Here is a 12,527-nt window from a genome sequence, read left to right on the forward strand (position 1 = left end):
CTGAGCCACCCCTTGAGATTCTACACACAGGGGACTGGATCTGAACTCTCTTGCTGAGAGAATGACTATTAGCCAATAAATACCTTCTTTCACAAGCAAACTCCCTGCTTTCACAAGCAAAGGATCAAATTGCTGGAAGATGAAGAGCTTTTGCCAGAGGAATTTTGTAGCACACAAGCATCAGAGCTGGATCTTTTAAATCCAGGCATAAACCTTCACAAGCACAGATGGTACAGCCTGAACAGACACTGCAGTCCAGAACCTAAAATATTGGCCATTACCTCACCATCACAGACAGAAATGTCTCTAACTTCTGGAATTTTCAAGTTAGCATCTGCATCTTCCAAATAAAATGAGAGAAATTGCCCATTAAATCAAATGGCAATGAAGTGAGGATTCAGCCGCAGACATATTCAAGGAACCTGACACAGGGACACAAAACTGCTCGGATCCATTAATGTAATGATGCACTTGATGAGGAAGTCACTTGGGGCATGTTAGCATGAAAACTGCAAGGATGAGATCCTGTAAGACGGATATTTCAGCACTTTGCTTTGCTTGTGCCAAGTATAATCCAACCTATGATGCAGAACCACCATCCAGTGACAAATTTAAGAGACAAAAGACCAGACATCAGTTAACAGAGAAAGTATTTTTCCAAACCTACCTAACCTGGAAGTAGAAGCTTAAAAAATTGCCCTACTTGTTAAAAACCTCTCTTTTCTTGGTTATGTAACATCTGAAAAGATCTTTGATTTGAAACAGGAGATGTTAAAATTTTTATAGAGATGTTGCTGAATTCTTCTGCACAAGCAGCTTTTCCAAACATCCTCATCCATCAAAATGATTCTTTGCTGATAATTAGCCTCAGAAAAACCCACTTAATCAAAGTGACATCCATTACTTTGTGCTACTGTAAATAGGACTGTGGCTTCTGATGACGATTTTCTGGAAAGTATTCAGACTATTTAAATTAGGCAACAAATAAACTCCTAATGGCACTTCTCTGAGATACGGCTTAATTTTATTTATGGGCTTTTTTTATCCACGCGCCAACCAAGTTGTCAGCACTGCCCAAGAAAAGAGAACGCAGCAGATCAAAAAACTGCCATAGTCAGGGCAGCAAAGATCAAAGCGATGCCACAGCTTGTGGTATAAAACAATATTTATCAGTTCAGCAGATGTGCTTTCTCAGCTGCCTTTAATCAGCAAATACCAGCATCACTTTAGAACAGAAGCCTTCCTTCCAGAGCCCAGACTTGCAGCACCGATGGGACGCTGCGTTCAGCCCCCTCCGGCCCCCCTTGGCCTGGCCCCTACACACACAGGTATCATCGCACAGAGGATTCCCACGACTGGAGGAGTCACGGGCCAAGCGTGGGAGAGGGTAGCCAGGCACAGCAGTACTTGTAGCCCCAGTTCTTTGCTTTCTTTTCAACATCTCAGACTCTGCCTTCACTATTATATTCCCCTGGCTCCAAATGCTTTCCTGACAACAAAACATCAGTGAGATAAGAAATGCAATACCGCTATGAGAAAGCGGAACAGATCTCTTTTTCTTCCAGTATTGACATTGACAGAACCTTCCAAAAAGAGGGGAAGGAACTTTGGAAACAGAAAGGACTTATGACAGACAACTGAGGCAACTTCAGTTGTTCCTAAAGAGAACCTTCTTTCTCCAGCAGAGAAATCACCTCCAAGTTCTCAGCAGTCAAATTTATGCCTCGAGACAGTAGTTTGTATCTTTTGGGAATTTAGAGCTGAATGACAGTTAATCCTCTTTCTATAACCTAAAGAGCTGCCTCGCGAAAATGGCAAACCTAGCACTGAAATAGTCGCACTGCATTCAAACACAGCTAAGCCCAAAGCCTTCCAGATGCCTCCTGGTAGTGAGTTCCAAAGATGAATAAGACTACTTTGGAAGGAGCACTTCCATTTGACAACTCCAGATTTGCTTGTCATTGGGCTTTTCTCTCTGTGTTGCAGAAATCCATCTGCCTCCCCCATTCCTCTTCTAGTCGGTCTTTTCCTATTTGCTTCCTGACTGGTTTATTACCATCCCCCACACAACATTCAAAGTATTATTATAGTTCTCATGTCAATCAGTCTACCTGCCGAAGAGTAAGCCGCACTTAGCTAGACCAGCTGTCTTCACCTTCCACATTCTACAAAGAAAAGAAAAATAAGAGCAGCCTATTTTACCTCTTCCACTTCATATTCACTGCTTAGTTCTTTCAGTTCCGTGGGTTATCTGGACACGCTCTCTCCTCCTCCTGCCATGCCACAGCTCTCTAATTATCTACTTGTTCCAGCAAGCTCTCACCTCCTCAAGCTCCAGCATTACCTCATTCTCCCACCCCAGGCCAGTGTTGGTGTTTCTCAGCATCCTCTGCTATGAGTATGGATTAATAAATTTCTAGCAGAAGCAGCTCTAATTACCCAGAAGCAGTGAAACCTGGATTCCCCTATGGCCTCCCATCCTTTTAGTCTCCTGCTGACCCCAGAAGCCTCCTCACTTTCATCAGCATGCTACTGTTCTAGAGGAGTTTTTCAAAAGCAGATATTTGAGATGTTAATGTTTTTGGCATTACTTTTATAAACAAATGAGATATTTAGTGCTATGGGTGTTTTCCTCCAGCGTTACATCTCTTAAGTGCAGTGGGCTGTATTTTACTGTTTACATGGGGGAATTTTCCCCAGCAGAGAGATACCTCGTTCCTGTCAGCACTGTAACAAAGCACTTCAAAGCAAATCTCTGAGCTGCTTAGCATTTATAAAGAGCCAAGCCAAGAGCAAAGCCAAAAAAAAAAAAAAAAAAAAGGCTTTCTGCTTCTCTTTTGCTAGCCTAAATCAGCTTCTTATTCAGTTGGTTTGGAACAGGCTAATATACTAATCATAATTACTGAAGGGAGCTTGCTGCATCTGTAAGGTCCCACTGTTATTAATGACTTGGACTGAAACTGAGGCCTAGCAGCTACGTTCCCAAAAGCCTATGGCACTGGTTCATCTCAGCCCCCACTGAAGTCAGGAGGACTACGTGTGATTAGCAGATGTATGCTCGTAGATTTGTATTCTCAAATACACTGTGAAATTTTTAATATTTTCTAGACGAAGGTGAAAGTCAAGCAACTAAAGATAGCAGCACATAAAGCCAGTGAAACACAGGTTTCTTGAGAAAAAAGACTAATGAATTTAATAAAACAGTCCAGAGTATCTCCGTCCTAAAATCAGAGAGATTCTGAATTAGAAACACTCAAATCCGGATGGAAATGAAGGTTAAGGGATACATCACTGAAACACAGAAAAACCACAATCTGCAATTGGCATCTTCTGTATTTCAGATCCATTCAAATACTTAAATCCAAAAGCCATTAGAACTCTCAACTTTAAACTTATCCAAATGAGTCAGATCATAGCGATTCTGAAATCCAGACATTTTCTACAGCAGGAATTTCCTATCAACCTCCCACCTCATGCCATAAAACTATATTAATGTTTAAGTGCCTGCTAAGGAAATTTAGGCTTTAAAATCTTAAGGATCACGGACTCATTTTCAAGACAGATCGATTCTTATGCAGCTATAAAAGTTAGGAATACGTATAGAGAACATTTGTAAAACGCACTTTCTCAAAGGAAAATTCACTTTTGTTTTTTTAATAACACTTGTACATGTTAGAAAAAGAATTGAAATTACCTTTTAACACAGATGCACAAAAGTGTTGATGTGGGTGCACCAAACACACAGCAGCCAGTCAAAGGCTAATTCACCAGCAACTGAAGTGGTTTTTCAACAAGAGATACCTCTATCTCTGATTACATCATGCAATTAATTGGTGGGAAAAGAAGACAACCTAACTGACTCCTCATTAGCACTGCAGCTTCTTGATTTTTATTATATGAACAGAGTTGAAGGGAGGTTCGTTCTTGTTCCTCTTCATTTAACTGCTCTGTTCATGGAATTCATTCGCCACTCATGGCATTCTTCCTTTTTCTTTAGCTTACTCAACCTGGTAACAAATCCCTGCCAGCCAGGAACAGCAGGCTTGGCGCTCAACCCAAAAAAGCCATTTCTCTAGACAGCCCAAGAAAGGAAGAGTTGTTCCACATCCACAGCATCTCTTTAGAGTTACTCTGCTCCCATCAGCATCCCCTGCTGTAAACACAGCTTCTGAGAACATCCTAGATGTGCCATACATCCTAAATAAATGTGTGCACTCAGCACAAACTCTGCATATAGCTTAAGAGGGAGTTTCACCAGCCCCTTACTTTCCGTATCTACCAGACAGCGGTTCCTTTTCCTCCTTGCCAGCCCCGATGGGAATCCCAGACACAGCCCAGCATACCGACAACTCTCAAAGCCCAGCCGCTCCGGTGTGTCCACCATCCCCACACATTCCGGAGCATACCCACACGTATCCCTCGTGCCTCCTCACCCGGACACGACCACCGCTTCGCACCAACACATCCCAACGCCTGCGGATTCCCACATCCATCCTCCCTCCCTCCCTTCTCCCTCCCAGTGCCCGCACCCACCGCGACGCCTCCCGGCCGTCAGCACCACGGACAGCTCCGCACCGGCGAGGTTCAGCACCGCGGACAGCTCCGTAGCCCACGCGGAAAGGTGGGGAGGGGGGGCACCTGTGTCCCAGGTAGGTGTCCCCAATCCCAGCTGTGTGTCCCCCTCCCCCAGGTGTGTGTTTTACCTCTCTCCCCACCCTCCTCTCGCTGCGTGCGTGTCCGTCCCCCGTGCCCCCCCACCTCCCAGCCCCGCTGCCCCCGAACCTGTCGTCGCTCTGGAAGGACTGATCCCCCAGCAGCAGATCTCGAAATCGGTACCGGGGCGGCAGGGGCAGCACCTCGGACTCCAGCTCCGTCATCTTCAGGGAGGCGATGTCCAGAATGACCCCGCTTTTGCGGCTCCCGCCGCCGTCCCCGCCTCCGCAGCCGCCGGGCGACGAGAGCCTGCAGGAGAGAAAAGGGGGGGAGCGGCAATGAAGGAGGGGGGCGCCCTGCCTTGCCCTGCCCGCCCCCGCCCCGGCACCTCCTCCGGGGCCGGCCCCCGCCGCACCCGCACCCCCGATTTACATGGTGGGGCAGGCAGCGGCGCCCCCACTGCAGAGCGCTCCCCCCGGGGGCATTGGGTGGCGAGGGGGGCGCCCCCCGGGCTCTGCTGGCCTCAGGCGAGGGGCCGGTGGGGTGGGCACAGCGCGAAGCCCGCTCCCCCGGAGCGCCCCGCAGCCCGCTGCGCAGGGCAGCGCTCCGCACAGGACATTTGTTCCTCAGCAGGCGAAAAACGGAGAGCAAGAGGAGCCAATGGGGAAGCCCATTGGCCAGGAGGAAATAAAACCGCTCGCAAGGAAGATCTACAGCTGACAAGCAAAGCCAGATCCACCCCCAGCCTCCCCCCGCAAAGAAAAGTATGGACGGGAGGCAGACGAGGCGATGGCTCCACAACCGTGTTGGAAGCAGAACCACAACCTCCTCTCTGGGCTGCCAGCATTTAAATCATCCGAACAGCCCCAGTATTAAATGAGAAACCACGAACACTGATGAGTCAGGCATCAGTCCAGCTGCCAAGTGTCATGGCCGGGAGGATATATCACCCCTCCCTTGGCACGATGATGATGTCTCTGATCAAGGGTGGGGGGATTGCAATGCCTGGGAGAGACCCAAGGTGATAGCTCAGACAAAGAGCTGCGTACAGACACTTACAGGCAGTCTGTCCTGCCCCGCAGAAAAGAGATGAAACTCAACCAGCTCTTAAACTATCATTTCAGAGGGTTAAGAGCTAATCTTTGGTCTCCTTTTTCAAACCACATTTACCAGCCAGAACACAGCTACGAGACTAGTCACCATGTCAGCTAGAGCTACTAATTATAGCTGATAAGGGTTAAGCTGAAACTTCCCTTCACAAAGCAACAAAGCCATTCAGTGCTGTAAAGCCAGTGTACCAGACACACAAGGCAAGATCACAGGCTCTGAGCCTTTGGGTTCCGACTTCATCAGTGAAATTCACCTCACTAGAAATTCATCATGATTTTTTTAGAGCCTTTGTGGAAAGCGGGAAGCACAGGGAGAGCTTAGAAGAGGAGATGTGGTGCTTCTGCAGCGAGTTGGTTCTTTGTCCCTCACATGTAACTTTGGAGTGTGAGGCAGGCAAAGAACCAAAAGGCTCCAACTCCTGACAAATGTACTTCCAAGGGTCTCACCCAAAGCTTCTCCAGCCCACTCCTACCACCTTCCCACACCTTTGTCTCCAGTACATACTGCATAAGCTATATAGAGGCAAAAGAGCTTCAAACAGCTGAATACTAAATTGGCAACAAGCAGACACCCAGGGCTTTTGCTGCTGGCTGCAAAGATGTGATCCGAGGCTCCTCAGACTGCGTTCTATAATATAATACCTTTAACAACTCAAACCCATGTAAATACATTCCCAGCAGACCAGGTTCCAAAGTCCTGATCAGCTGTTGTTTCTGAGTTTCTGGAAGAGCAATCAGCATGAAAAATTTCTGCTGAACGCAGCCCCAGAAGATAACACAGCTCGCTCTCAGCGCTTTGGATGGTTTTCACTGATGTTATTTGCCACTTAATTCTATACCCCTAGAGACTTTCAATTCCTTTTAGCTGCCATATGCACACTGTGGCCAAGGCTCTGCACCGAGTAATGCATCTGTGCAGGCTCTTGGGCATCAGAGAGGTTATTCTATGATATACATCCATCTAAAACTTGGTCTTTAACAGAAATCAAGCCAAACACCTGTCAGCTCAAGGACTCTTTCTGGATCAGCTGATCACAGAATCACAGAATGAGGCTAGAAGGGGTTGGTCGGGGTTGGAAGGGTCCTGTGAAAATCATCAAGTCCATCTCGCCAGCTAAATCCTCAAACAGGTTGCGCGAGATCGCCTCCAGGCAGGTTTTGAATATCTTCAGAGAAGGAGACTCTACTCTCTCTGGGCAGCCTCTTCTAGTGCTTCATCACCCTCAAAGGAAAGAAGTTTGCCCTCATGTTGAGGGGGAACTTCCCATGTTCCAGTTTGCGCCAGTTGCCCCTTCTCCTGTCACTGGGCAACACTGAGCAGAATATTTGCCACTGTTCCTTCTTAGTGTTAAGAAATTGTAGTAAAATCCAATTATATTAGTATCTTGGGAGACAATTTCTGCTATGTATTTGCATCCAAGTTTCTTTTCCCATCTGCAATAGCAGCTACATTTTTAATATATTCTGTTTTGTTCTTGCATATGAAATAATTCAGAATTATAAAAGTTTGGCACACTTGTTTATTCTCGAGGAAGGTTCAGCAAGATAATACTGCATGCGCCTATTTGATAAAGCTACTTTAATCAATTACACGGCAACTTTAAGATAAGTTGCACATCAGCATCTTAGGAAAAAAAGTGCTCCTGCACTGCACACAGATCTCCTGACATCGGCACAGAGAATTTCCAACCCCCCTTTCCACCCAAACGCAGGGATTCTGAGCTATAGAAACACCACGGCAACCCGGCTACTTCTTCAAAGCAGTAGTGGTATAAAATAAAAAATTCATGAACGAGCTTGTTTATTGCCTAGTCTTCAAATACTACTGAAAAAGAAATGTCCCAAAGTGGTCTATAGCTAAATACAGGACCGCAGCTTTATTTTTATCTTCCCTTTCCCTCCTTCCTCCAGAACCATGTACCACTAAAAATGCACACTGTAATCAGCATATGGAAACCTCAACACTATTCCACTCTCTTGCTACGATACCGTCTCTCCCCCAGCTCCCTAGCAGCGATCGGCACGCTGGAAGGGGGACACCCTACTGCTCAGCCTCTTGGGAACACGGGAACTGGGATCGAGCCGAGTGTGATCCAAACCAGATCTCCCCGCTGATCTCTCCTACCGTGAAACTGCAGCGAGACATCATTGCTGTCCCAGTTTAGCAATCACAGCTGCTCCTTGGAGCGCGTTCTAGAAGAAGCCTCAGAGCTGCACCAACCTTGAGTTTCTTCAGGCAGCTTTCTCATGCGTGGGCTGCCCGCGATCCCGTTCTTCCCGTGCTGTATTTGCGCCCTGGGCACACAGCAGAGCCACGCTGCTGACAGACCATCCCCTGAGGCTGGAAACACAGGGCAGAAGAGCAGTGGCAGCCCACGCGGCTGCCTGTGCCCGGCCAGGGGGCTCTGCAACACGTGTGCCCTGGGGAGCTCCTCGGAGGCAGCCCAGGTTCCCAGCACCCGACAACAGCTTTGCCTCAGGAGAAATTCCACAGGCTGGGGGCTTCCCGCAATATATTTTAGGATTTTTGATATTATATTTGACTGTGTGTGTCAAAGCAGAGGAAGGACACAACCCAAGTTCCTCTTCTGCTCCCTTGCACGCAGTGCATCATGGAAACCACAGAGCATCCTACCACAAACCAACCCCAGACTGCCTGGGGTCATTAACAGACCCCACATTCTGGTACCTGCGTGATGTAACAGCCCAGCCCTGCCAGGCACCCGCAGGAGCTCTGAAGCTCTTGATGACACCTGCTGCTCCGTTGGCACCAAAAATTATTGAAGACCCTTCCTGCCCTCCCTCTAGGGGCTGGGGTGCACAAACAGAAGAACCACCTGAACTTACATTTGGTGCAAACTCTTGCATAACTTACAGTCTAAATCCCTAATAAAGGAGCTATAAATCCCTAATAAAGGTGCTATATAAGGAGCCAGCAGGACCTTGTCTGTCCCAACTCCATCCCTACCCCAGGAGGATGTCTGGAGAGTTTGGATGCGTAGCCAGGAGAGCAATTACCTCACAATCTCAACATCCCTTTTGCAGACAAAGCCACTTTTCCTCAAGCTCCAGGATGTCAACACTGCAGGCAGCTCTGCTGCTGTGCCTCCTGCCCATGGAGATGGAAAGGACAAGACCTTGCCTGAGAGCAATAGGGGAGCAGGAGGGTCTGATCTTTGCTGCTGGCAGAGACATGGGGCTGCAGCACGACCTGTGCCAGCCTTGTTATCATCATAGCTGGGCTAAACCAGCCTTTAGGGCAGCAAACAGGCTGTAGGGCAGGAGCCTCCGGCTGCTCTTGGCTGACCCAGACCCATCGTAGGGCAATGGTGTCTAGATCACACTCAAGAGACGGAACGCTTCTCACAAGGGCGCTCGGAGCCAGGCTCCCCGGGGGCAGAAAAGACTCTGCCACGTCCTCTCCTCCCTGCTAGTGTTTTACCAGCCGTGGCTGCACAGTCTGGCCCTGGTCCATCAGCAAAGGTGAGCTCAGCTGCTGCCAGGCTCTCAAAGCCTCCTCGATAAACAAAGCCACCCAGGAAATTCTGCCCTTTCTTCTTCTATATTTATTAAAATATATGCAATCATCTTCTATTTGCTTCTCCTCCCACGGCTCTTATGGTTACCGGGTTACAGTTGTTCCCCCATCTCTTTCTGTTTTGTGTTCTGAGTGACATCCGTGTGGGGTCGCGCAATGGCCCGAGCACGTGGGGAGAGGCGTGTTTGGCCTCTGGAGCCGGCCAGGAAGGCAGCACCCATCCCGCACGGGTGACGCGCTGCTGCTGCAGGCGTTGGCACTGCTCTCCTGGCAAGGAGGGGCAGCGAGCTGGCAGGGCAGCACAACACAGCCCAGCAGAGGAGAGGGCAAAGACCATGCAGGAAGGAAAGCAGAAGACTTTTACATGTGTGTGGGCTATGTCCCACGACAGGCGAGCCCGGCGCAGCCTCACCCTTCCCTGGAAACAAACTTCAGCAGCTTTCAGGGCAGGGGTTCCCTGCAGGGGCGTCTTTGTGGAAGTTGAGGTGCTCATTCCAGGCACAAAGACGCTTTCTCTGCCAGCGCCTCAGCAGCGCCTCTCCCTTATCTCCCCGTAAGCATCAACTGTTGGTCACACCTCAGTTTGCCAGAGGAAGAGCCCCAGACTGCTATCCCACCATCTTCCCCTCCCTCCCCAGAGGTCACATGGTGACTCACTAATATCATCCACAGTCACAGAATCATAGAATCACCAGGTTGGACAAGACCCACTGGATCATCGAGTCCAACCATCCCCATCAGTCACTAACCCATGGCCCTCAGCACCTCATCCACCCAGCCCTTAAACCCCTCCAGGGAAGGGGACTCAACCCCCTCCCTGGGCAGCCTCTGCCAGTGCCCAATGACCCTTTCTGTGAAAAAAATGTTCCTAACGTTCAGCCTAAACCTCCCCTGGCGGAGCTTGAGGCCATTCCCTCTCGTCCTGTCCCCTGTCACCTGGGAGAAGAGCCCAGCTCCCTCCTCTCCACAACCTCCTTTCAGGTAGTTGTAGAGAGCAATGAGGTCTCCCCTCAGCCTCCTCTTCTCCAGGCTAAACACCCCCAGCTCTCTCAGCCGCTTCTCATAAGGCCTGTTCTCCAGCAGTCCTGGTGACGCACCCATGGGAGGATCTTCTGCACCAAGACGTGGCCATATAAAAAACATCTCTTCCATTTTCTAAGTGCAGCTCCCACGGTCAACAGATAAATTGCAACCAAAATTATTCCCAACCTTAGAGATAATCAACAAGAAGCACAAATGCTGCCAAGTGGCACGAGCAGGGCCTGCCCCTGCCTCACCTCTGTGCGAGAACAACTTGAAAGGAGCATTTATTGTGGGCAGCTCCACAGATTAAACCAGGGGAACAGAAATAAGGAACTTGGAAAGTTACCTTCTAATAATGTATGAGCAAGAACTAAAAAAAAACATCACTAAAGACCCAGGCACTAACACCTTGAGCTTGGTACAGAAAAGAGGAATCAGGGAAAGATGGGAGGCGTTTACTTCCTATAATGAGATCATTTTCTTTACTTTACAAGCTCTCCTTTGTCCATAATCAACCCCTTTCCATTTCACTTAATGCTTTGTCATCTTCTTGCTACTTGGATGACAGCTGTGGATTTAACACCGAATGATTCAAAAAGTTTAAAGCGCTCCGAGGGATGTGAACAGCCCCACCATAACATCCAAGTCATTTCATAGAAAGGTTTGGGGGTGGAAGGGACCTCAAAGCCCATCCAGTCCCACCCCCTGCCATGGGCACGGACACCTACCCCTGGATCAGGGGGCTCAAAGCCTCATTTCCAGATCCTCTGAGCAGCTTTGGCCCCATTCGTGGTGGGTACAACACACACTATAGGAAGTGCTCAGTCTCCCACATTAAGCTCTCGCATCCAAATCTGCAGACTAGCCTCATCAGAGGCTGTTGTTGCTCAAAACTTCTACAGAACTGCTAAAGCCCTGTGACAAATTCATCCATTGCTTCGCTTTCAACAAGCGGAGGCAATTTAGCACCACAGGCCTCATGGAAAAATTAGCATTTTGTGTATTTCACGTTGAAAATGAACAGGAAGCGTGAGTCAGTGCAAAGCTCCACAAGCCTTCACCCCGCTGGCAACGCTATTTTCTAGAAGATAAAAGTAGAAATTGTACCTTCCACGTCCAGAGCCGTTTTTCTTATTAGACAACCCCATATTAGCAATTCAGCCCCATGTCTCCCCATTCCCTTTTTGCAGGATGCACACCTACACTTGGTACAACAAGGTACAACTCACAGAAGGAAAAGCCCTGCTGAGAAGCCTTTTCACTCTTCTTTGATCCCAACAGCAGCACATGGAGCACACGAGTGACGCCGGCAGGCAGCTCCGCTCTTCCAGCGCTGGGAGGCCAGCGAAGCGATCCATCCGTGGCCCTAGGAAGGGAGCTGGGAGAAGGGAGACAAGCCAGCCCCTTCCTCAAGAGCATCCTGCAGCGAGGGCCAGGCGGGGCTGGGGGGGTTCCAAAAAGCAAATGTAAACAAGTCATGCCTAGAGGAGAAGGACCTGGGGGTGTTGGTTGGCAGTGACTGAACATGAGCCAGCAGGGGCCCAGGTGGCCAAGAAGGCCAATGGCATCTTGGCTTGGATCAGAAATGGCATGACCAGCAGGGCCAGGGAGGTTCTTCTCCCTCTGTACTCGGCACTGGTGAGACCGCTCATCGAATCCTGGGGTCAGTTCTGGGCCCCTCACCACAAGAAGGATGTTGAGGCTCTGGAGCGAGTCCAGAGAAGAGCAACGAAGCTGGTGAGGGGGCTGGAGAACAAGAGATGCGGCTGAGAGAGCTGGGGGGGTTTAGCCTGGAGAAGAGGAGGCTGAGGGGAGACCTCATTGCTCTCTACAACTACCTGAAAGGAGGTTGTGGAGACGAGGGAGCTGGGCTCTTCTCCCAGGTGACAGGGGACAGGACGAGAGGGAATGGCCTCAAGCTCCACCAGGGGAGGTTCAGGCTGAACATTAGGAAAAATATTTCACAGAAAGGGTGATTGGGCACTGGCAGAGGCTGCCCAGGGAGGGGGTTGAGTCACCTTCCCTGGAGGGGTTTAAGGGATGGGTGGATGTGGATGAGGTGCTGAGGGACATGGTTTAGTGATTGATAGGAAAGGTTGGACTCGATGATCCGGTGGGTCTTTTGCAATCTGGTGATTCTATGATTCTATGCTGATTTAAGGACCTGGATCAGTTAGAGTCACTGCCAGAGCTCCATCACCACA

The 12,527-nt window shown here is 49.2% G+C and overlaps 1 protein-coding gene across 1 annotated transcript in view; it reads right to left on the reverse strand.

Annotated features, from left to right (window-relative positions):
* Nucleotides 1–12,527, reverse strand: part of KCNT1 (potassium sodium-activated channel subfamily T member 1) — an 84,873-nt gene that overhangs the window by 64,165 nt on the left and 8,181 nt on the right. Inside the window, exon 2 of the mRNA XM_069873348.1 lies at nucleotides 4,783–4,962. Within this exon, the coding sequence (XP_069729449.1) occupies nucleotides 4,783–4,962 (180 nt within the window). The remainder of the gene's footprint in view (nucleotides 1–4,782; nucleotides 4,963–12,527) is intronic.

Source organism: Phaenicophaeus curvirostris, chromosome 20, assembly GCF_032191515.1.
Source record: "Phaenicophaeus curvirostris isolate KB17595 chromosome 20, BPBGC_Pcur_1.0, whole genome shotgun sequence".
Classification (NCBI taxonomy): Eukaryota; Metazoa; Chordata; class Aves; order Cuculiformes; family Cuculidae; genus Phaenicophaeus; species Phaenicophaeus curvirostris.